General features: G+C 45.0%; 2 protein-coding genes across 4 annotated transcripts in view; one reads left to right on the forward strand and one right to left on the reverse strand.

The window, feature by feature from the left end:
• The first annotated feature begins 758 nt into the window (after positions 1 to 758).
• Positions 759 to 16,763, forward strand: msh6 (mutS homolog 6 (E. coli)). Its single transcript, XM_083658324.1, has 10 exons — positions 759 to 1,044; positions 2,499 to 2,701; positions 4,672 to 4,847; positions 7,139 to 9,725; positions 10,223 to 10,524; positions 10,692 to 10,809; positions 11,800 to 11,889; positions 12,626 to 12,780; positions 14,320 to 14,519; positions 14,632 to 16,763. Exons 1-10 carry the CDS (start codon positions 773 to 775, stop codon positions 14,711 to 14,713), a joined length of 4,185 nt encoding a protein of 1,394 aa, XP_083514450.1. The 5' UTR covers positions 759 to 772; the 3' UTR covers positions 14,714 to 16,763.
• Positions 16,764 to 16,834: 71 nt separating this feature from the next.
• Positions 16,835 to 24,466, reverse strand: part of LOC310796499 (F-box only protein 11) — a 31,410-nt gene continuing 23,778 nt past the window's right edge. For 2 of the 3 annotated variants that reach the window (XM_083658697.1, XM_083658696.1), the window contains exons 17-22: positions 22,115 to 22,258; positions 21,083 to 21,193; positions 20,683 to 20,790; positions 19,641 to 19,749; positions 19,227 to 19,325; positions 16,835 to 17,428 (exon numbers count right to left, since the gene is read on the reverse strand). In XM_083658697.1, the coding sequence (XP_083514823.1) occupies positions 17,299 to 17,428; positions 19,227 to 19,325; positions 19,641 to 19,749; positions 20,683 to 20,790; positions 21,083 to 21,193; positions 22,115 to 22,258 (701 nt within the window). In that variant the 3' untranslated portion in view covers positions 16,835 to 17,298. The remainder of the gene's footprint in view (positions 17,429 to 19,226; positions 19,326 to 19,640; positions 19,750 to 20,682; positions 20,791 to 21,082; positions 21,194 to 22,114; positions 22,259 to 24,466) is intronic. The other variant, XR_014553677.1, reaches the window with a different exon arrangement.

A 24,466-nucleotide genomic window follows, 5' to 3' on the forward strand; every position in this document is an offset into this window, starting at 1 on the left:
GGCACTGTGCTGCTGATCCTGTAGGCTATAGTGTTTTCCCTCACAATGCAGGCATTTCACCTGCTCTTCACACTCATTCATATCACAATCATCCTTCCCACACCGACCGCACCTTTTATCTCCTCTACACACCGCAGCTACATGACCATACTCTTGACATCTGAAACACAATACACACAACAATATTACTGTCTACAACTCTAGACATCCTTCTGGCCATGGTTCAATGTCTTTATTATCTCAGACAGCGTGTGCTTCCACACACCGACGACACAGGTGAGCCTCATCAGTCAATCATCAGTCCAGTACATGCAACACAGGTGAGAGCAATCAGCCCACAGGGAGAGAGCCCCTCCCTCACATTTCATCACATTATCATAACAAAACTGATACGTATCTACCTGATCCATGTATCCACCTCAGCAAAGAGTATTAAGACAACAGTCGCCACAAAGCCTATACTTTTTGACAACATTTTGCAATGGAACGATGGATTAATTTAGTTGTCACTTCTTAATCTAAATTCGCTGAGACAGAGGGTTTCCTTGGGGAACGTTTGTAGTTTGGAAAGCTCCGTCCCGCGAGGAGCAAGTGAACGCAGGATAAGATCACGTGACTTCCTCTTAATCGCCACGGCCCGCCCATTCCGCCCATGCGTCTCTTTCCCGCGAAGCTGTCTGTACAGTCAGTGTGTTGTTGGTGAGCTGCCAAGTGATGCTACGTGGATTTTCTCTACAATAGACAGAACAGAACAGCCTTCCGCTCGCACAAAATGGCCAAGCAGAGCTCCATTTTCAATTTCTTCACCAAGTCTCCGCCAGCGCTTTCCAAGGCGAAGCCCAAGCCCAGTCCTTCTCCTGCGCCGAAGCCCAGTCCTTCTCCTACCGAGGCAGACCTGCCGTCCTCCGTGCACAAGTCCAACTCTTCCCCGAAAGAGGAAGCTAAACAACAAGCCACCAAGGCCAAGACAACAAAAAGTACCGCAAAGTCTGCGAGAGGCTTCAACAAACTGTTTGGCGACAAGGCCCCAGCAACCACAGAAAGGTAAGCTGGGAGATTTGGACGCGGTGTGTACGCTAGCTGGCCTGTAACAGCTAACCTCACTGCTTGAGTCATTGTCTTGCACCGTGCTCCTCTGCTGCAGGCTGTCTGCACGCTCCGAGAGAGACTTTATCAATCAATTAATTAACGTTAGATACAAAGGACGTTAGATACAAAGGACTATAAATGCTTCAATACGACGGAACATAACGTTAGCTATTAAGTCATATATTGCCTTTTTATATATTGTGGGACTAGATTTATGTGCTACTGTATTTGTTTATGTCTGACTGTCTCTGTGTTATGCTGTTCTGTGCATGTGAGTTACCTGTGGAGTTTGGCATATCTGTTGGGAATTTACGAGGGTTTTGGTGGGTCTGTGAACGCAGCTTCTTCTTCTTCTTTTGCGTTAAAGGAACACTCCGCCCATTTTCAACCAGCTTTGTATCATTAGAACATCAGTAGTATATCAGAAAACGGTAAACTGTTTTGAAGTCTCATTTAATTTGACAGTTATTGAGTGTTAAAGTGTGGACCAGTGACATCACTGGTCCACACTAACTCAAATTAATAACTCATTAACTCAAATCAACTCTCAATAACTGTCAAACTAGATGAATGATGAATAGTTTGACAGTTATTGAGAGTTGATTTGAGTTAATGAGTTATTAATTTTTCCCCTAAGATGATGCCATGGCAGGTATTATTTACTGAATAGCAGAAATAAATCTCAACATCAGCCATGCAACATTGTACACCGGGGATAATGCATCTTTGATGAAACTTTCACTGGTAATCTAGTGGTATTGCAATTATTTGTATTGCTGTATTCAACAATTTGTAACATCTCTGATCGTTCTTCCAGTTTGCGATATTTAAGATTAGAGCCCGACCGATACTGGATTTTTGAGGCCGATGCCGATACCGATATTGGGGAGTAAAAAAATTCCGCTATCGGTATATCGGCCGATATTCTTTTGTTAAATATACACATTAAATTACACAATGTTTTTCCAATGATCCTTCAAATATCAAACACTTGACAAATATATGACTTGACATGACTTGAGATATGTAATGTAGGCAGGATATTTTACAGCTTATCAATAAACTTTATTGTCCAAAATGACATCAATGTAATGAAACAGTAAATTCAACTGGGGATTTAATAATTATAAATAAATAGAAATATAAAAACACAAATATAAAATATAACTTGAATTAAGAAAAAAGATCAAATATACACAACATGTTGTCTATGACTTAAAAAATACAAAATAAAAAAATATCGGCCGATACCGATATATCGGTTATCGGCCGATAATATCGGTGGACCGATATATCGGTCGGGCTCTATTTAAGATACAACACTGTCAGTGTTCTATCTAAGGGCTGATCACTTGTTTAACATTCCAACTCGATACATGACTTCCTGGATGTTTTTGTTTTCCCACCAGCCCCCCATGCCCTTTCAGCGCTGGTGCCCTTGTGTGGGCCAAACTGGAGGGGCACCCCTGGTGGCCATGCATGGTGGTACCCCAGCCTCTGAATGGACAGCAGATGAAGGGGCGTGGTCGTGACCAACGCTTGCATGTTCATTTCTTTGATGAGACTCCTACTAGAGGATGGGTCAGCACCAAGTATGTTCGACAATACCAAGGTGAGTTAGTCGCAACTTGTAGAGACAAATTGGCTATTTGTTATTGATTTGAAATGTTACATGGATTGCCATCACAGTATGAGTCATGCTTATTATTTTTGTTACACTTTAAAGTCGAGTCGAAATGGTATTTATTTTCCAGAGTATCTGACTTGTTTGTTGTGACATATTTCTGAGTGAAACAGGATATAGGTGGGACATAGTTAAACAGGATATAGGAGGGACATAGTGAAACAGGATATAGGCGGGACATAGTGAAACAGGATATAGGCGGGACATAGTGAAACAGGATATAGGCGGGACATAGTGAAACAGGATATAGGCGGGACATAGTGAAACAGGATATAGGCGGGACATAGTGAAACAGGATATAGGCGGGACATAGTGAAACAGGATATAGGCGGGACATAGTGAAACAGGATATAGGCGGGACATAGTGATATAGGAGGGACATAGTGAAACAGGATATAGGCGGGACATAGTGAAACAGGATATAGGCGGGACATAGTGAAACAGGATATAGGCGGGACATAGTGAAACAGGATATAGGCGGGACATAGTGAAACAGGATATAGGCGGGACATAGTGAAACAGGATATAGGAGGGACATAGTGAAACAGGATATAGGCGGGACATAGTGAAACAGGATATAGGAGGGACATAGTGAAACAGGATATAGGCGGGACATAGTGAAACAGGATATAGGCGGGACATAGTGAAACAGGATATAGGCGGGACATAGTGAAACAGGATATAAGCGGGACATAGTGAAACAGGATATAGGCGGGACATAGTGAAACAGGATATAGGAGGGACATAGTGAAACAGGATATAGGCGGGACATAGTGAAACAGGATATAGGCGGGACATAGTGAAACAGGATATAGGCGGGACATAGTGAAACAGGATATAGGAGGGACATAGTGAAACAGGATATAGGCGGGACATAGTGAAACAGGATATAGGCGGGACATAGTGAAACAGGATATAGGCGGGACATAGTGAAACAGGATATAGGCGGGACATAGTGAAACAGGATATAGGCGGGACATAGTGAAACAGGATATAGGCGGGACATAGTGAAACAGGATATAGGCGGGACATAGTGAAACAGGATATAGGAGGGACATAGTGAAACAGGATATAGGCGGGACATAGTGAAACAGGATATAGGCGGGACATAGTGAAACAGGATATAGGCGGGACATAGTGAAACAGGATATAGGCGGGACATAGTGAAACAGGATATAGGCGGGACATAGTGAAACAGGATATAGGAGGGACATAGTGAAACAGGAAATAGGAGGGACATAGTGAAACAGGATATAGGCGGGACATAGTGAAACAGGATATAGGCGGGACATAGTGAAACAGGATATAGGAGGGACATAGTGAAACAGGATATAGGCGGGACATAGTGAAACAGGATATAGGCGGGACATAGTGAAACAGGATATAGGCGGGACATAGTGAAACAGGATATAGGCGGGACATAGTGAAACAGGATATAGGCGGGACATAGTGAAACAGGATATAGGCGGGACATAGTGAAACAGGATATAGGAGGGACATAGCGTTTGTAGGAGTTTGATTTGACCATTGAAAAGTCTGACATGAGGGACTGAGACTCCTCTGACCTCTGTGCCTCCCAGCAGAGGCAGAGAGCAGTCCGCTAAATAATGTATTTTACCAGACAAACCTACCGGTCACGTTTCAATAACAGTCTATGTACAGCTGGTCAGTGTGTTTGACCTCAAAAACACCGTAGATTGTGTTTTACGAGAAGAAAATGGGGTTGAATTTTGATATAAAAATCCAATGGAATGTTTGTGTTTTGTTTGTTTTGTGGGGGCGGGGGCATACATTGTTAAATAGGTGCACTCTATGACCCAGGGACCCAGTGATCTATAATAGTCATTTTTCATTTCAGCTTGACTTTAACGGTGTCTCCTTCCTTTGCACTGTTGCAGGCTCTGATAGCAGTGATGCTCAAACTGGAGGGGTGTTCTTCAGTGGCAAGCCTGTGATTCGCCGTGCGATGGAGCTGGCTGACGGCGTGATGTTTGACAGCCCTGAGAAGAGACTGACCATGCCCGTCTGCATGGATCCCTCTGATGAGGAAGAGGGTGATGAGGAAGGAATGGAGGTGAAAATGTTTATTATGTTGACAATTAAACCAGGGATACTCAACTTGCTTTGCCCACGGGCCACTTTCGTGAAATGATAGAAGGCCAGGGGCCAGTGAATAAACAAACAATATACATTTTTCTGTAGTGGATGGTAGGTTTTTGGGGTGTCAGCTTAGTCAGTTTAGCCTGACAATGTTGTGCACACCAGATAGTTAGTTAAGTTAGTTAGGTTAAGTACATACATAAGTATGTAATAATAAGACAATTTAGCAGCTAAATCATAGATTATTGAAAGATATTCCATATTCCAGACTGAAATGGTATAACAGATTGGAGTATTGGCCAGAATGACATGAACATTTGGACACTTATTCAGCGGGTATCTTGCATGTTGTTGTTCAGGTGCACTGTAAAAATATATATATATATATTATTATTATTATTTTTTTGCAATTCCATCGCGGGCGGCCCCGCGCCGCAAGTTGAGTATCACTGCATTAAACCATTGTCATAGTAATAAAGTGCATGTTTGATGGATCTAGTCCAGGGGTTTTCAAAGTCTGAGACTGTGGGCCTCCCCTCAGACAAAGCCCCCTGGCCCCTACTTGACTTGCTTTCTGTGTACATAGAGGATTGTGATTGTTATTTGATCCCATAGACACTCCACAATTGAGCCAAGTTTGCCTGTTTGACGCACTTCAGACTAAAACCAGTGTCTGTCTGAAGGCATTTATTTGTTTCTGACTCTGGGAAAGTGGGAAAAACTGTCAAATTCCCCCAAAACGACGATATCTCTGAACTATCTCTTTAACCAAATCACACACTAGGCTAATCACACTAGGCTCTTCTATGTGATCTCCTTTTGACAACTAATGTAATAACTCATGTTCACTAGGGATGTCGAAAATCATAATTTTTCTTGACCGACAACCGACACTCATTAGCCGACAACTGTCGGTTAACCGAGAGGATTAAAATGCGCTATTTTACTGTCTGTGCACCATTAAACCATTAGGCTACCAAATGCTTGATTTTTTTTCAGTAGAAAGCGTTTATTTTTACATCTACAAGCAGAAAAAAACACATTAACAAAACGAGAAGACAAGTTGAACCCTCCAGCCATCTACCGGTAAACAAAAACATTCCTCCGATAGGCTATACTGCTCGCATTGCATATTAAGGGCACGTCAATTGACATGCAGCCGCCCCGTGAAGTAGTGTTTGAGCGGATGACAGCCCAGGCTGCAGGGCGCACTGAAAAAGTGCGCAGCATCACTACAGTATCTTCTCTTTTAGCAATAGTCTCACTAATCCCACAGTGGTTTACCTGCTTTTGAGATCTGCAAAAAATAGTTTGCTTCTGTCTCACCCGTTCGCTCTCTCTCTTCACACACACGGCGAGGGCTGTGCTCTCTGGCAGGGCTCCACAACATTATAAAAACGAGTGCCGCACAGTCCGACAGTAACGTTAACGTTAATTGATACTTTTCAATCGTCAATTCGACCGCTTCATGTCATTTTTGTAACACGGTAAAAACTACTCTTTCATCATTGAGTGCGAGCGTATGCATGCGTGTGCATGATGAACATGCACTGCGAAGGGAGGGAGAGAGTTGCCAGCCGCAGCAAGCACGCCACGCACACGCACGTGCAAGATGTGTGTCCCGGCCGTAGAAAAAGTAGGCTAATGACAGCACACACGGAGTTAACAAAACTATAGAACATGTATGAGCTGATTGTTTCGCTGGGTGTGTTCATCATTCTGAAGTGGTCACAGAGCACATCTGAGCTGTGTGCTCAGACCATAGGCTCAGACATGAGCAGCAGAGGGGCGGGGCAGTCAGTGCGCTCACTTCACAGTGACTCTGTGGCTGCAGCAGGTGTTCAGCTGTGTGTGTGCTTCGCTGCGGAATGCGTTTGATCAGACATCGGGTAGATAAAATCAACATGAACCATGTGTTTATTTCCAAATCTAGCTTGATTAATACTTGCCCCATCGTTTAATATACTTATGTTACATTGCTGACCACGAAGGAGGGGGGGGGAATCGCCACATTGGCAACACTGTTATATGCAAATTAACATGGAAATTGACCGTTTAACCGACATGCTTAACCGACCAAAGACGTTCTCGGCGGTTAACCGGTTAACGGTTAACCGTCGACATCCCTAATGTTCACTGACCCTCCCCTGAAACCGTTTGGAGCCCCCCCCGGGGAGGCTTTTTGAAAACCTCTGATCTAGACACGTCAATGATTGTTTTCATATTGGTTTCCCCCCCCCATGTTTATATCCTTATTTCTTTCAGCTTGACAAGTCAACAGTGACTGATGATGAGGAAGCCACTGATGAGGAAGAACAGGAAGTGACTTCATCCAAGGTCGCTCGTCGCTCATCGCGTGTTCCAGCGGAAAATGGAAATAAGCCCAAGCGCCGGCGCATCGTTGTAGCCTCAGACAGTGAAGGATCAGAAGAGGAGTTTAAACCAGAGCACGCTGTGGCCAGCAGTGAGGATGAAGAGGAAGAAGAGACAGTGGGCAGTGAGGAGGAGGAGGAGAGCGAGGAAGAGTCTGAAGTAGAAAGCCCAGTCAAGCCTGTGAAGCGCAAACGTCCCGCAGAGAAGTCTGCCCAACCAAAGCGTCCTGCAGAGAAGTCTGCCCAACCGAAAGCCAAGACGCCTACCACCCCTGCTGGTGGCCCTAAACGAGCTCCGCCCGCCATCACAGCAGAGACCAAGTCTCGACTGTCGGCCTTCTCTGCCCCGGACAGCTCTGAGAGCCAGGCGAACGCCTCGGCCGCCGCCACGGTCTGGGACCACGAGACTCTGGATTGGCTGCAGGACGGCAGGAGGAAAGACGGGCGCAGGCGGCGACAGACGGACGACGACTACGACCCGACCACCCTCTACGTGCCGGAGGACTTCCTCAACAAAACCACTCCCGGCATGCGGCGCTGGTGGCAGCTCAAATCTCAGATGTTCGACACGGTGATCTTCTACAAGGTGGGGAAGTTCTACGAGCTCTACCACATGGATGCGGCGATCGGAGTCAACGAGCTGAATCTCAACTTCATGAGGGGGACCTGGGCACACTCGGGCTTTCCGGAGATCGGCTTCGGACGTTTTTCCGACGGACTGGTCCAGAAGGGCTACAAGGTGGCCCGGGTGGAGCAGACGGAGACCCCGGACATGATGGAGGCGCGCTGTAAGACCATGTCCAAGCCCACCAAGTTCGACAAGGTGGTGAAGAGAGAGGTGTGCAGGATCATCACGCGCGGCACGCAGACCTACAGCGTGTTGGACGGCGCTCCCTCGGAGAGTCAGAGCAAGTACCTGCTCAGTCTGAAGGAGAAGGCCGAGGAGGAGAGCTCGGGCCGCTGCCGCACCTACGGGGTCAGCTTTGTCGACACCTCCGTGGGTTATTTCCATGTGGGTCAATTCCAAGATGACCGCCACTGCTCCCGCCTGCGCACCCTGGTGGCGCGCTTTGTCCCCGCCCAGGTGCTCTTCGAGAAGGGAAACCCGTCCGTCGAAACACGGAAAATCCTGAAGTCCTCTCTGTCCTCCGCTATGCAGGAGGGGCTTAATGCAGGCACTCAGTTTTGGGACGCTCAGAAGACTCTCAAAACCCTCGCAGAGGAAGATTACTTCAAAGAGAGCGTCGGGAAGGACGAGGAGACGGTGGGCAACACTCCACTTCCCACTGTCCTGAAGAAGATGACCTCCGAGAGCGATTCGCTGTGCCTCACCCCGAAGGAGAGCTGTGAGCTGGCACTCTCGGCATTGGGCGGATGCATTTTCTACCTGAAGAAGTGCCTCGTGGATCAGGAGCTGCTCTCCATGGCCAACTTTGAAGAGTACGTTCCCGTGGACGTGGAGATGGAGAAAGCGGCCGGCCCCACCAGCTTTTTTGCCCAGACTCGTCAGCGCATGGTCCTGGATGGAGTGACGCTGGCAAACCTCGAGATCATCCAGAACGGCTCCGGGGGAGTAGAGGGGACACTGCTGGAGCGTCTGGACACCTGCTCGACCCCGTTTGGCAAAAGGCTCCTCAAGCAGTGGCTCTGTGCACCTCTCTGTAACCCCACATCCATTGCGGACAGATTGGATGCGGTGGAAGACCTGATGGGCGTTCAAGCCCAGGCTAGCGAGGTTTCCGAGCTGCTGAAGAAGCTCCCGGACCTGGAGCGACTTCTGAGTAAGATCCACAGCATTGGCACTCCGCTGAAGGGCCAGGACCACCCAGACAGCAGGGCCGTCCTCTACGAGGAGGTCACCTACAGCAAGCGCAAGATAGCAGACTTCCTCTCTGCGCTGGAGGGCTTCAAAACGATGCAGGAGATCATTTCTGTCCTCGCTCCAGTTTTAGGCGAATTTCGTTCCACGTTGCCCCGCCAGGTGGTCAATCTGAAAACGAACGGCACGGGCGGCCTGTTCCCCGACCTCTCCAGCGAACTCAGACGCTGGGACACGGCCTTTGACCACGAGAAAGCCCGCAAAACCGGCGTCATAACCCCCAAGGCCGGCTTCGACCCAGAGTTTGATCTGGCTCTGACCGAAATCAAGAGCTGTGAAAGAGAGCTGCAGGAGTATCTGGACAGACAGAAGAAGAGACTGGGCTGTAGGAACATGACCTACTGGGGCACCGGGCGAAACCGCTACCAGATGGAGGTGCCAGAGACCGCGAGGAACGTTCCCGAGGAGTACGAGGTGAAGTCTACAAAGAAGGGCTGGAAGCGTTACGTGACCCGGGAGATTGAACGCCTGTTCTCAGAGCTGCAAGGATTTGAAGAGAAGAGAGACGCTGCCCTCAAAGACTGCATGAGGAGGCTCTTCTACAACTTCGACAAGAACTACAGAGACTGGCAGACTGCTGTAGAGTGCATGGCTGTGCTGGGTAATTATTAGAAATCTATTGTGCTTGTCCGAAATGTATGTTTTTGTTTACAGTGAGCATTAATCAAATGTGTCAACAGTGAGTTATTGTAGAATACAAAACGTGTAAAAAATGTTTTTTTTTTAATATCTGGTACTCAGAAGGCAGCTTCCTTTGCTAAAGGGAAAACAAGGGCTTGTGAAAAAGAATTTAGGTTGCAGGTGTTTCCTTATCCTGCAGATGTTACTGATAGACCTGCATACAGTTCTGCATATTTAACATTACAACATTAATCACAGTAGCATAATGTGTCTATAATGTGTTTTTCCACGTTTTGTTTTGTTTTCAAGCCACACTGAAAAACCACTTATTAAATATTGACACTCAACGGAGAGCAGGAAGCGAAGAGTATATTTGCTACATTTTAGGATGACTAGAGACGTCTTAAAGGTTTGATTGCTACACTACCTGTGCTTAATTTTTGATAACCAACGCAAATGTCACGTCTTTGTTTTCAGACGTGCTGCTGAGCCTCTCGCGCTACAGTCAAGGTGGAGACGGCCCGATGGCCAGGCCACAGGTGCTGCTACCTGAGGGAAAGGACCAATCGGCAGCCTTCCTGGACCTCACTGGATCGCGCCACCCGTGTGTCACCAAGACCTACTTTGGAGATGACTTCATCCCCAATGACGTCGTCATCGGCTGCCCCGGGAGCAGCGAGGAGGAAAAGGGGCGGAGCAGCGAGGAGGAAAAGGGGCGTGCCTCCTGTGTCCTCGTCACAGGGCCCAACATGGGTGGAAAGTCCACCCTCATGAGACAGGTGGGGTAGTTTATAACCTGACTGTTTTTTGTTTGTTTTGTATTGAACATAAAACCACAAAAACTGAAAGGAGGAAGTGAAGTGCTGGAAAACATACATTTTCACGTGGACCGTTCGAGTCAATTTCAGTCCTGGTTACTTGTTCCTATACTGTGCTGTCTGTGCAGTGTGGGCTCGTGGTCATCCTGGCTCAGCTGGGCTGCTATGTTCCTGCTGAGAGCCTGCGCCTCACGCCAGTGGACAGGGTCTTCACCCGGCTGGGAGCCTCAGATCGCATTATGGCCGGTAACGACGCAAACACCCAAAACATTTCTGTGAAGATTAGTGTTGGGCAGTAAAGTAACGCGTTACTGTAATTTCATTACTTTTCCAGTAACTAATAATGTAAGCGATTACAATTTCCAAAACTAGAACATGCTAAATTTCCTAATGGAAATTGAATTGTGCTTGCTGTCCTCGCCACGCCCCGCCCTCTTGCAACGCCCTGCCCATGCAACCCCAATCGGCAATGTGTAGCTAGGACGTTGTCTCTTTGTGGTTGCAAGGGTGTTTCCGGCTGGTCGCTATGGCATTTGTAGATGGTTGCTAGGGTGGACTAAGTAGTTATGGGTGGGCCTATGTGAGTAGAAGTGGGAGGAGCCAAGGAATCCAGGGGCAATTTTTTTTTATTATTATAGACACTACAGTTCAAAAGTTATGGATCAAAACGTAAAGAGGGCTGTTATAGCGCCACCATCAGGTCAGTAGGTGTAATTTGTTAGATCACAGCAATGAGTAAAAGTGGAACGACCCAAGGAAACCTGGGAAAAAATTATTTTGATTGTAGAAGCTACGGTTCCAAAGTTATGGACCAAAACGTAAAGATGGCTGTTATAGCGCCACCTCAGGTCAATCAGTCTAATTTTTTAGACCAGAGTAGAAGAGTACTCTATGAACCTATGGACCCAATTTGGTCTGTGAGCTACAGGTACTTGTAATGTTGCTATATAGCGTCCCCTATAGGTGAAATGACAAAATTGTTTTTTAATCAGCTCAGAGTACATACCTGCGTAGATGTACCAAGTTTGGTGCATTCCAGAGTTATGGTGATTTTTGTGAAATAGGCCCCACCCACAGAACTTGAGAAGTGGATTATATCGCAACGGTGCGGTCTTTTCAAAAACTGCGTAATAATGAACCAATTACATTTCCTGAGTAACTTGCCCAACATTGCTGAAAAGCATCCATCTTTGTGGCCTTAACTGACCTTTGACCTTGTCCATGTGTCTTCTCCAGGAGAGAGTACCTTCTTTGTGGAGCTAAGTGAGACTGCTAGTATTCTGCACCATGGCACGAAACACTCACTCGTGCTCCTGGATGAACTAGGTAAGTCTTTGTTGCAGTTCTAACACGATGACGAGGCTTATTCAGAGCTTCATAGAACTTCATATGCGGAGTGTGAAGAAACAAGAAAGTACTGCCTTCACACTCAGCATATGAAGTTCATAAATCCCCCCCTATCTGAAGAACATAAGCGGTGAATTCCCCCATAGTTTGCGAAATTAATTTCAGGCCCTGCATATGCACTTATCTGTTTCGAGATTAGCCGAAATGTAAAAACACCTTCAAAAAGTATCGATCAACGTCAATCGGACTGTACCAATGACCCCGGCGCATGGAAGCGGAAGTCTTGGCACGGACGTCCGCTCTACACCAGAAACCCTGAGATATCAGCCATGGGTGCACAGATTTAGCCTGGGTAAACCCAGCCTCCACGTGACCTGCTCTCAGACCAGGTCACGTGGAGGCTGGGTTTACCCAGGCTAGCGCAGATTGGGATGGGGGCAAATGCGGAGGACAAATTTCACGGCGCCTCCAAAAGCAAAAGCATGTGTGTACTGGCTGCCGTGCACGTGTGTGCATGCATGGCGTTTGTGACAAAATAAAGACAGGGTTTTTGTCTGTCCGGTTGAATCCATATCGTTCTATTTAGATGAGTTTTGTGATGTTAGTGTGGGAGTGTAGCTGCTCAAGCATCCTTCTCATCTTTTTCCACCCCTAACCAGTTTGCATGCCTGCTTCTTGTCCTCATGGTGAAATCAATTGTAACTCGTGTTTGTAGGCAGAGGCACAGCCACATACGATGGCACAGCGATTGCTAGTGCCGTCGTGAAGGAGCTTGCTGAGAAGATGGGCTGTCGCACCCTCTTCTCGACACATTACCACTCTTTGGTGGAGGACTACGCCGACAACCCCGCCGTGCGCTCGGGCCACATGGTGAGTCGCTTCATGCAACTTAACGATTATTTTCAGTATCGATTAACTTGTCGATTACTTAGTCGATTAATCGATTAGTTTGGTCTATAAAATGTCAGAAAATGGTGAAAAATGTCAATGTTTCCCAAAGCCCAAGATGATGTTCTCAAATGTCTCGTTTTATCCACAACCCAAAGATATTCAGTTTACTAGATGAGTAAAGAAACTAGAAAATTTTCACATTTATGAAGCTGGAATCAGAATTTTGACTTTTCTTCTTTAAAAAATTATTCAAAACAATTAATTGATTATCAAAATACCGGTAGTCAGATAAATTTTCTGTCAATGAATCGACTAATCGATTAATGGTTGTCACAATGCCTCTGACACTGATGTCACAATTTATGACATCACTGACCAGAGGTCTAACACCCCCTCTCCCTTAGTCTCTCACTCCTCTCTTCTCTCCCTCCGTCTCCGCCTCTCCCTCAGTCTCTCGTGATTTTGTGTGTGTGAGTGAATTTATGACATCACTGATTAAGTCATCAGTGATGTCATCAGTGACATCACTGAACTTAGCTGTGTGAGTGAATTTATGACATCACTGATGATGTCACAATGCCTATTGACACTGCGGCGCGCGTCATCATTCAGAAACCACTATAGGCCTACATTAGACACATTGTCACTGCTGAGCCTTGCCCGTATGACACTGTTTGTTTTCTCTGTTCATTGTTATACAGGCCTGTAGGCCTAATGTTTTTTTCTAGGACAACCAAGTTTGTTTGATTGTCTACTCTGGTCAAATAGGGCCCCCTAGTGTGCATTCTGTGTATCTTTTAATCAATCGGGACACACCCATTTCCCCAGGTATTTATACCACTCCCCCACACCTGTTTTGTATTGCACCTTGATGAAGGACGTGACGTCCGAAACGTTGTGCTTTTAATAAATCCACTTCGGGAGCATTATACAGTGTGCAGACCTCTATCTTTTTTCTTAAGTTATCTCATTTGGTCCAGCACCTGTCTACTAGGATGTGCGTGTGCGCATTCCACTTTTTTCCACAATGCCTATGTATGACATCACTGAGTCACTGATGATGTCATCAGTGACATCATCACTAGCCTTGTATGTATGAGTAATTCACTGATGTCATTAGTGGGACAGACAGAGAAACGGTGACAGGGCCCTAGCTCCCATTTACCTACTGATGATTATACAATATATCATCAGTATATAAATGGAATGAGCTCCTGTGCACGAGCATTTTCACGTGCACGAGCTAGATAGGGAAATTCTAAATTGACAGACCCAGCTGATAACCACCTTTGTGGTATCGGTGAGCTCGATTGTGATTGTGTGGTTAAGTCAAACCAGATGGAAGGGGACAGATCCTGGATCTGTTTATCCCCATTCGTGGTACAGGCCTCTGGAGATTAATTTACAAAGTCAAGACCATTTTGTCCTAAACTGCACCACTGCTTTTCAGGCAATTCTGTACATTTACATTTGACTTAGATAGTGTAGCTAATATGTTATGTCCCTGCTACCCTTCAGGCATGCATGGTGGAGAATGAATGCGAGGACCCGAGTCAGGAGACCATCACCTTCCTCTACAAGTTCATAGCTGGGGCGTGTCCCAAGAGCTACGGCTTCAACGCCGCACGGCTCGCCAGCCTGCCGGAAGAGGTCATCCAATCAGGACACAGAAAGGCCAGAGAGTTTGAGCACAGCACCGTCAGCCGCCGAGTCTTCAAGTATGTATTAACGTGACATGGCTTGCTGTGCAGGTCTCGGGTCAAAGTTCAGATTTGCTCTCGGGTCAAAGTTCAGATTTGATGCTGATGGTGTTTTTTTCTCCCCTCCCAGGAAGCTGTGCCAGTTTGCTGCAGACCCCACATTGGGCAAAACACACTTCACCTCTCTTGTTCAGATGATCAACAACTTGTAAAAAAGAAAATGCTGTTCTTGTTTGTACACTTGTAGAGTGCCAAAGTCACACCCTCTTCAGCATACGAACCAAGGGAATTCATCCACCAATTTTGTAAAATGCTTATAAAAATAATTTTAGTTGGGTCAACTCAAGCGATTCAGCTATATTTAGAACCCGGAGAGACCATATAACATTTCAGACACACAAAAATCACTACAATTTTTTCAATATTTCTATTTTTGGTCAGAGTAAAATGTTATATTCTCCTGTTTCTAAAATTAGCTGAATCGCTTGGGTTGACAAAATAAAACTATTTTTATAAGCATTTTACGAAATGCAGATTGGAAAAATGAATGGTGGATGATTTGGTTTGTATGCTGAAGAGGGCATGACTTTGGAACTCTTATTCGTTCATTTTTGTATTTCATTGTTCTTGGCACAAAAAACCCCACTACTGTTTAATGATCTAATAAAGTTTATTTAAAAAAAGACAATTTCTCATCTAGGAAATTAAACCCCTTTAATTCACGCTAGCGCCTACATAATGGTTATTGAATACTTCACAATATATTAAGTCTAGATGTTATGATACATGCATACATTTCAGTCTGTATGAGAACCCACAATCACCAGTACACATGAATGGGGGGGGAGGGAGGGGGCGCTGTAGAGATACTTGTCTCAGCTTCAGTAGAGTAAAAGCTCTTGAAATTCTCCAGCAACATTGGCAAACACAAAGTTTCAGGTCATCAGAATTATGGGCAACTGAGCCAGGGATGCTTTCATAAGACTTGTCTCTTCTATTTCTTGTTAGATTGAAAAACGATTAAACAGAGATAAACAATCAGTATCTAAACAGAAAATGTATGAGTTTATAGTTCCATAACCGATGCATCATACCATGACTGTAACCAGACTCAACTATTTGTATGTAACAAGGTGGAGTGTGTTCATTTTTATATTCTGTCAGTGGTTCCCAAACTGGGGTATGTGTGCCCCTAGGGCTACATGGCGGTACTACAGGGGGTACTTGGGAGAAATGGAAAAATGCAAGAAATAGTGAAAATAAATGAAAGGTTAAAATAAATCTGCTTAGGAGGCACTAACTCTGCAACTGACTCAATTTCTTATTTAGTAATGTTATATTCTTCAAAAGGTGGGTTATCGTTCAGTGCATCGTTTTTCTCTTGCAGTCTAAGCAAAATAGTCGGGTAAAGGGTACTGAAGCCAAAAAAGTTTGAGAACCACTGATACATGAACTGCCACTGGTTGAGTTAACATTACAACCCCAACTTGTCATTACTCCAGCCTTGAGTCAATTATTGATCAATCATTTAACCCCAATTCCTCAGAACTTGCTGTAAGTCTTCCTGAGTAGGTCAATAGGTTGAGGCCACATCTCGTCATAGACGCTGGTTCAGCCTGGCTGGGGGTGGGGTAAAAAACCCCATTCTATCCATTCAGCAAATTTAGAATTGAGCTGATAGCCCAGCCCAGGCAGACATGATCGGGGATTTAACCACCGCAGTAAACGCACATCTGAACAGACGTCTTGTGTTCTGCTCTAGAACCCCCAAACCTGTAGTTTAGAGCCGCAGCACCGTCTTTTGGTGAGTCAGCCCATGAGATATATGGGCGGTTTTACCCCACTCGCACGCCAGCCGGTTAACATTTTGTGGGCGTTCCCAGACTGCCTCTATATCAACACCTGTATACAGACTATGCAAAGACGTATGGAATGAAATTTCATAAATGTTCATTTTCAGTTTGCTTACAAAGATAAACATTTGTATGACGCTACTCCAGACAAAGCCATGGCAAGTCTTGTGAAAGCATATTTTTGTTGTATTGCAAATGTAAAATATAGCCAACATTGCTGGAGAAAATGTTTAGTGTATCCTCTCTTTTCTCCGTTCTCTTTCACAGAAAGAAGTTAGATACTGCGACATGAGTACAACTACAGCAAGTCTATGGTGTCGTAACCAAAAAATAACACATTTAATAAAATAAAGACATTCAAGTACAGTAAGATTTTTGCATGAAAATACAAAACTACACAAAAAGCATTAAAATCAAATCTCAACAGTTGTCTTGAGAAGGGAAAAAAAAAAAAAAAAAAAGCTTAAGTGCTAGGTCGTGTTTCCCGTACATATACGAGCGTATCGGCTGCCCAGTGATGGAAGCATTGTTGTATATGGGAAGGGGGGGGGGGCTTTGCCTCTTCTGACTGGGCGTCTTTCCACCATGGGTCTGTACACGACTGTGGATGAGCCCTGGTGGCTTCTGTCCATCTCTCCACAGCTTCACTTACCTGACCAACCAACCAAACATCTCCCCAAACCCTGAGTCTGCTCTCTGTCCCATCCATGTCATCTTTTTGTCAATTGCAGGAAAAGGAGAGAAAGAAAATGCAAGATCCATAGCAGAACTTTTTTTTTTGTCTTCTTTCAGCATATTCATGTCCAAGTCTTTTTTTTTAAGTCACTTTATATGCTCTTGTCAAGGTGAATCTGTCATTTAAAGTTTGGATTTCTTCCTCCAACGTAGAAGTGAATAAACAAAGTGTCTGTATGCATAACTGCGAGGACTGTGGGTGGGCGAGCTCAGTTGTGCTGCAGGGTATTGGACTCTATAGGGGGAGCAGAGTCATACAGTGTGTCTGTGTCATGAGTGGGCTCTCCAGCTAAAGTGCAGGGATTCGACAGGGTCCCGGCACCACAGTCACAGAAAAATCTGCAGGGGACACAAGAGAAAAGACTAATTACTACATAATCACAACTGACATTCTCATGACTCAGACTTGAGCATTGATAACTTGAACTTGAGCATTCATGCATTCGGACTGGAAGTTGGAGACGAGGACTTGGACTTATTTTGTTAAAGACTTTTTATATAATAGGCCTAATCATTTGGTATAAGATATTAGTTCACATTTTGATGTTGGGGCATCCGGGTAGTGTAGCGTTAGATTCCCTGCCTACCAAAACGAGGGTCGCAGGTTCACGCTCCCGTGGTACCTCCGGCTTGGTCGGGCGTCCATACAGGCATGATTGGCTGTGTGCGCGGGCGGGAAGCCGGATTAAAGGCGCTGACAGGGTTCTGCGCACCCTCGACTTGGAGCCTTGCCGCCGACCAGCGGCGACAGCAAGACCGTGCATACTCGAACGTTAACTCGATTTTGCGTGAGCATAATTTGCGCTTAAGAGGCTGTCCTTGTCACTGCACTAGCGCCTCCTCTGGCCGGTCGGGGCGCCTGTTCGGAGCAGAACTAGTGGGAATAGCGTGATCCTCCCACGTGCCATGTCCTGCCGGTGAAGCTCCCCGCTGTCAGGTGAAAAGAAGTGGCTGGCAACTGCGCATGTGTCGGAGGAAGCATGGTGCTAGTCTACGGCTCTGAGATGGGCAGAAGGTGGGGCAGCACAGGGAATTGGCCAAGTACAACTGGGGAGAAAAATAGGGAAATCAGAAATAATAATAAATAAACAACGATGTTGATTGGTCGAGTTCTTTCTCAGCACAAATACATCCTGTATCTCAGTAGCTCTGGAAAGTTGGGCAAAAATGAATGCAAGGTCAACAGGGTCACGCTCCTGTATGTACCAGCTGACTGAAGCTCACTGTGTGCACATGATTCACGCTCATGTTCAGTAGCTGAACTCCAGACTCACACTTAGCTGGTAATGGGGACTTGACACGTTCTTTTCTTTGTTGACGTGGACTCAGACTCGAACACCGGGGACTCAAGACTCGACTTGGGACTCGAGACTATAGTATAGTGACTTGACTACAACACTGATCACAGCATTCACTTGAAATCATGGCAAGCATGCAAACTGGTTAGGGGTGAAAAAGGTGACAACTCTGGTTCTGACGAAAAGCAGATCCCCTCCGTGACTTTTTTCATTGTCTACTTTTCTTCAACACTGGCTATGTGTCGCTCCATCTGTAACATAAATTCCTAACTGGACGCAAACAAACATCAAATTGTTTGAGTTTTTCCCCACTGAAGATGTCCTAACCTGCACCGTGCGTCAGTCAACAGGCTGACTGACAGCCTAGGTCAAGGTTAGTGCTACACGATTTGGGGAAAAGGTGCGATTAGCGATTACTGTGGACAATATTTGCGATTGTGATTGCGATATAATAAACAAATGGTATCTAGGGATGTGCCGGTATGAGTTTTTGACGGTATGATAACATAAATACCACGGCTTCACGGTATCACAGCTACATGGAATATATTAAAATTTTAAATATATAAAAAAAAAAAAAAAAATTGAAATAAAATTCTCTTTCAAAAAATATTACATTTTATGAAGAGAATACAGCATATATATTTTTTTATAATAAAATCTTTACAAGTTATATAGCCATGTACTCTTCACAACATGCTGTGATATCAGGACCTATTTCAAATAGGTCTTAAATTGCATTCATACTAGTCTTAGAAAGGTCTTAAATGTAACTTTTGAAACCTGCAGAAACCCTGTGCACAGTATTTGCTCAGGGTGAGTGGGTTTATAAGACTGACCTGTCATGCCTGATGAACTCCACGTCGTGTCCTTGGTGGCACTTTTTGATGCAGTTCACACAGATGGCGTTGCGGTCGGTTGTGTTACAGGTGTGACACCTGTGGGGACCACAGTGTGTCAGTCACAATCACACAACAGACAGAGACCAATCACACAGACACAGACCACAGTGTGTCAGTCACAATCACACAACAGACAGAGACCAATCACACAGACAGAGACATCAGTGTGTCAGTCACAATCACACAACAGACAGGGACCACAGTGTGTCAGTCACAATCACACAACAGACAGGACCACAGTGTGTCAGTCACAATCACACAACAGACAGGGACCACAGTGTGTCAGTCACAATCACACAGCAGACCGGGAGATAAGGACAGCGTGATGGTGAAGGTAAACAGAGCATTTACCTGTAAAAATCGTGCATTGGGTAGCTGGTGTAACTTGAAATCTTGTACAGGCACTGACCTCTGCTCACCGCCTTTTCAATGGCATCTTGATTGTTCATTATTTTGTTATCTGGAGGAGAAAGTGGAATAATTGATCAGCTTGGTGAGCTGTGGTTGGATCACTTACATTTTGGACTTGGAGCAGGCAATAGAGGACAGCAGAGATGATGTATTGTCGTAGGGCCTACAAGGAAGTGCACCACTTCTGGGTGGGCTTACAATGTAGGCCCACTCAGAAGTCGTCCACTTCCTGGTTCTCTCATTTCAGAGTAAATTGGATTTTTGTATAATAATAATAATATATAATACATTTGATTTAAAAGCGCCTTTCAGGTCACTCAAGGGACACTTTACAGAGTTAAAATCAGATGCAAAACAACAGATACAAGCAAAAACAGTATAAAATATAAGAAGAGTGCAAGAGAAATAAGATAAAAAAGTAAATTGGATTTTTGTATAATAATAATAATAATATATAATACATTTGATTTAAAAGCGCCTTTCAGGTCACTCAAGGACACTTTACAGAGTTAAAATCAGATGCAAAACAACAGATACAAGCAAAAACAGTATAAAATATAAGAAGAGTGCAAGAGAAATAAGATAAAAAAGTAAATTGGATTTTTGTATGGGGATTTTTGTTAAATGCCTAAAATTAAGTCTGTGGTTAGTTTATGAAACTGTAAAGTTTGTGTTCAGCAAGATAATCTTCACAAATAAGGACCACTTTTATGATTTTTGAAGCATTTTTTGAGCTGTGCCATTTCATAAACTTTTGCTAACCACAGACATTATTTCCATTATTTCAGGCATTTACCCCAAATCCCCGAACAAAAATCCCATTCACTTTTCGATGAGGGAACCAGACGTAGTGTTACCATCCAGGTTTCAGGCAGGTCTTAGAACTCATCCCTGCAGCACTCTATTCAGGGTTTGTCTAAGAAACATGTGTGAAAAGGTTTGTGACTGTGGAAATGGACAGTGTTCATGAGGAGGGGGGTACCTTTCATTGTAACATTGACACCAGATGCAAGAAACAACCCCCCAAAACGGTTGTTGAAAATCTGATTGCCCTCTAGGGTCGCTGTGGCATGGTTTGTGATCTCGATACCTAGTAGAGAAAACCACAGTTCATTCACAGAGTTCCTGGTTCCCCATTAGAAATATATACCTCATTAGGCAAAGCCGTTTGTTTACGCCGACACATTTGTACGACTGTCGAAAAGCCAGAGCAGTTACATTATAACACCTCATTAGTTTAGCAGTTACATTATAACATCTCATTAGTTTAGCAGTTACCGTACATTATAACATCTCTTTAGTTTAGCAGTTACATTATAACATGTCATGGGTTTCTAAATCAAATAAGGACAGATCACAGCCTTTGTGTCGGCACTACCCACCTGCAGCGAAGCCGTCAAATATCCTGTTTTTTCGCAGTATGGGGTGGCTGTTGGTGCTGATGAGGACTCCAGCTTGGGCATTTCTGAAGATGTCATTTTCCTCTAGCAAACCTGAGGACAGACAAGACAATAAATGTGTACTCGTGTCACGAAGGACAAAAACAAAAACGACACCCTTCGATCAGTCACAATACATAGTATAATACAGGGGTTCCCAAACTTGATAATGCCGCGGGCCACTTTGAAATCCGAAAATCTTCCGGGGCCCACCCAACCCTTTAATCACAACTCTAATCAACACACGCAACTAAGATGATGTATTTCCCTATGTTTTTTTCTATTATATATTATTATCTATTATACACATATATATATATATACACACACACACACACACACACACACACACACACACACACACACACACACACACACACACACACACACACACACACACAAATATATATTTCCCATTAACAGATCATGTGAACTTTGGCACAAGGGAAAATAATAATCCATCCACATACAAAAACATTTCGGCAGAAATACCCAAAAGCACACTGCCAACATTTTCTCCCCCCTTACTCATCAGAAGTATTTGCATGCATGACACATTTGTTGAGACAAAATGTGATGAGCAACAACAGAAGAAATCAATCCACAAGTTATTAATGCTAGGCTGTGAAAAATGCTACCTGATCTGTGAAGGAGAGACTCGTGGGTACATTCAGATCAATTGAGCTGAGAGGTCAAGGGACCCTTTTGAAACAGTTTTCCCTCGCCCACATTTAACCTACGTTTGGAGCGTTTATGCTTGGTACCAATAGATGCCTTAGGTCTTCTAGTTTCTTCTGATGACAGGATCTCCACTATAGCTTTAAAAATGACCCTGCTGTCCAAGTGTAGGATCTTATGAACACAACATATCAACCAATCTAAAAGTGATGAAGAGTTTACAAATGAGTCCAGCCCCTCCCCCAAAAACCCACTTTCAATTCTACGATGAATACAACTGAATCCAGTAGGCGTTACCTCTTCCTCCATTGAAGATACAGATGCCGCCGTCTCGGCCATCGTGGATCTTGTTTCTCCGCAGTGTGGGGTTGCTGTCCGTCTTGATCCACACTCCGGCCATCGCGTTGTCGAAGATCTCATTGTCCTCGATGAAGCCTAAGCCTGAAAAACATCCATTCATGTGTCAGCATTGGGGGGGGAAAGGAGAATGCTGTTATATCACAGCAGGGACATAGTATTAGATTCATGTGTCAGCGTTGGGGGAAAGGAGAACGCTTTTACGTCATACTGTCACAGCAGTGACATAGTATTAATGTGTCAGCGTTCGGGGAAAGGAGAACGCTGTTACGTCACACTGTCACAGCAGGGACATAGTATTAGATTCATGTGTCAGCGTTGGGGGGGGAAGGAGAATGCTGTTACATCACACTGTCACAGCAGGGACATAGTATTACCGTAGATTCATGTGTCAGCGTTGGGGGGGGAAGGAGAATGCTGTTACATCACACTGTCACAGCAGGGACATAGTATTACCGTAGATTAATGTGTCAGCGTTCGGGGAAAGGAGAATGCTGTTACATCACACTGTCACAGCAGGGACATAGTATTAGATTCATGTGTCAGCGTTGGGGGGGAAAGGAGAATGCTGTTACATCACACTGTCACAGCAGGGACATAGTATTAGATTCATGTGTCAGCATTGGGGGAAAGGAGAATGCTGTTACGTCACACTGTCACAGCAGTGACATAGTATTAGATTCATGTGTCAGCGTTGGGGGGGAAAGGAGAATGCTGTTACGTCACACTGTCACAGCAGGGACATAGTATTAGATTCATGTGTCAGCGTTGGGGGGGAAAGGAGAATGCTGTTACGTCACACTGTCACAGCAGTGACATAGTATTAGATTCATGTGTCAGCGTTGGGGGGGAAAGGAGAATGCTGTTACGTCACACTGTCACAGCAGTGACATAGTATTAGATTAATGTGTCAGCGTTGGGGGGGGAAAGGAGAATGCTGTTACGTCACACTGTCACAGCAGTGACATAGTATTAGATTAATGTGTCAGCGTTGGGGGGGGAAAGGAGAATGCTGTTACGTCACACTGTCACAGCAGTGACATAGTATTAGATTAATGTGTCAGCGTTGGGGGGGGAAAGGAGAATGCTGTTACGTCACACTGTCACAGCAGGGACATAGTATTAGATTCATGTGTCAGCGTTGGGGGGGAAAGGAGAATGCTGTTACGTCACACTGTCACAGCAGGGACATAGTATTAGATTCATGTGTCAGCGTTGGGGGAAAGGAGAATGCTGTTACGTCACACTGTCACAGCAGTGACATAGTATTAGATTAATGTGTCAGCGTTGGGGGGGAAAGGAGAACGCTGTTACATCACACTGTCACAGCAGTGACATAGTATTAGATTCATGTGTCAGCGTTGGGGGGGAAAGGAGAACGCTGTTACATCACACTGTCACAGCAGTGACATAGTATTAGATTAATGTGTCAGCGTTGGGGGGGAAAGGAGAACGCTGTTACGTCACACTGTCACAGCAGTGACATAGTATTCATGTGTCAGCGTTGGGGGGGAAAGGAGAACGCTGTTACATCACACTGTCACAGCAGTGACATAGTATTAGATTCATGTGTCAGCGTTGGGGGGGAAAGGAGAATGCTGTTACATCACACTGTCACAGCAGGGACATAGTATTAGATTAATGTGTCAGCGTTGGGGGGGAAAGGAGAACGCTGTTACATCACACTGTCACAGCAGGGACATAGTATTAGATTAATGTGTCAGCGTTGGGGGGGAAAGGAGAACGCTGTTACATCACACTGTCACAGCAGGGACATAGTATTAGATTAATGTGTCAGCGTTGGGGGGGGAAAGGAGAATGCTGTTACATCACACTGTCACAGCAGTGACATAGTATTAGATTCATGTGTCAGCGTTGGGGGGGAAAGGAGAATGCTGTTACATCACACTGTCACAGCAGGGACATAGTATTAGATTAATGTGTCAGCGTTGGGGGGGGAAAGGAGAATGCTGTTACATCACACTGTCACAGCAGGGACATAGTATTAGATTAATGTGTCAGCGTTGGGGGAAAGGAGAATGCTGTTACGTCACACTGTCACAGCAGTGACATAGTATTAATGTGTCAGCGTTGGGGGAAAGGAGAATGCTGTTACGTCACACTGTCACAGCAGTGACATAGTATTCATGTGTCAGCGTTGGGGGAAAGGAGAATGCTGTTACGTCACACTGTCACAGCAGTGACATACTATTAGCAGGTAATGTTGAGGCCAAGTGTCTGTAGACCAGTGGTTCCCAACCTTTTTCCTTCAGGGACCCCTATTCTATCACT

Source organism: Poromitra crassiceps, assembly GCF_964638095.1.
Source record: "Poromitra crassiceps genome assembly, chromosome: 22".
NCBI lineage: Eukaryota > Metazoa > Chordata > Actinopteri > Beryciformes > Melamphaidae > Poromitra > Poromitra crassiceps.

What these genes read in the sequence shown, in the direction of transcription:
- msh6 (XM_083658324.1), top strand. Translation starts at nt 773, where the DNA reads ATGGCCAAGCAGAGCTCCATTTTCAATTTCTTCACCAAGTCTCCGCCA. An exon ending in GCCCCAGCAACCACAGAAAG is followed by an intron (nt 1,045 to 2,498) that starts GTAAGCTGGGAG and finishes TTTTCCCACCAG; the next exon opens with CCCCCCATGCCCTTTCAGCG. An exon ending in CTCAGATCGCATTATGGCCG is followed by an intron (nt 10,810 to 11,799) that starts GTAACGACGCAA and finishes TGTCTTCTCCAG; the next exon opens with GAGAGAGTACCTTCTTTGTG.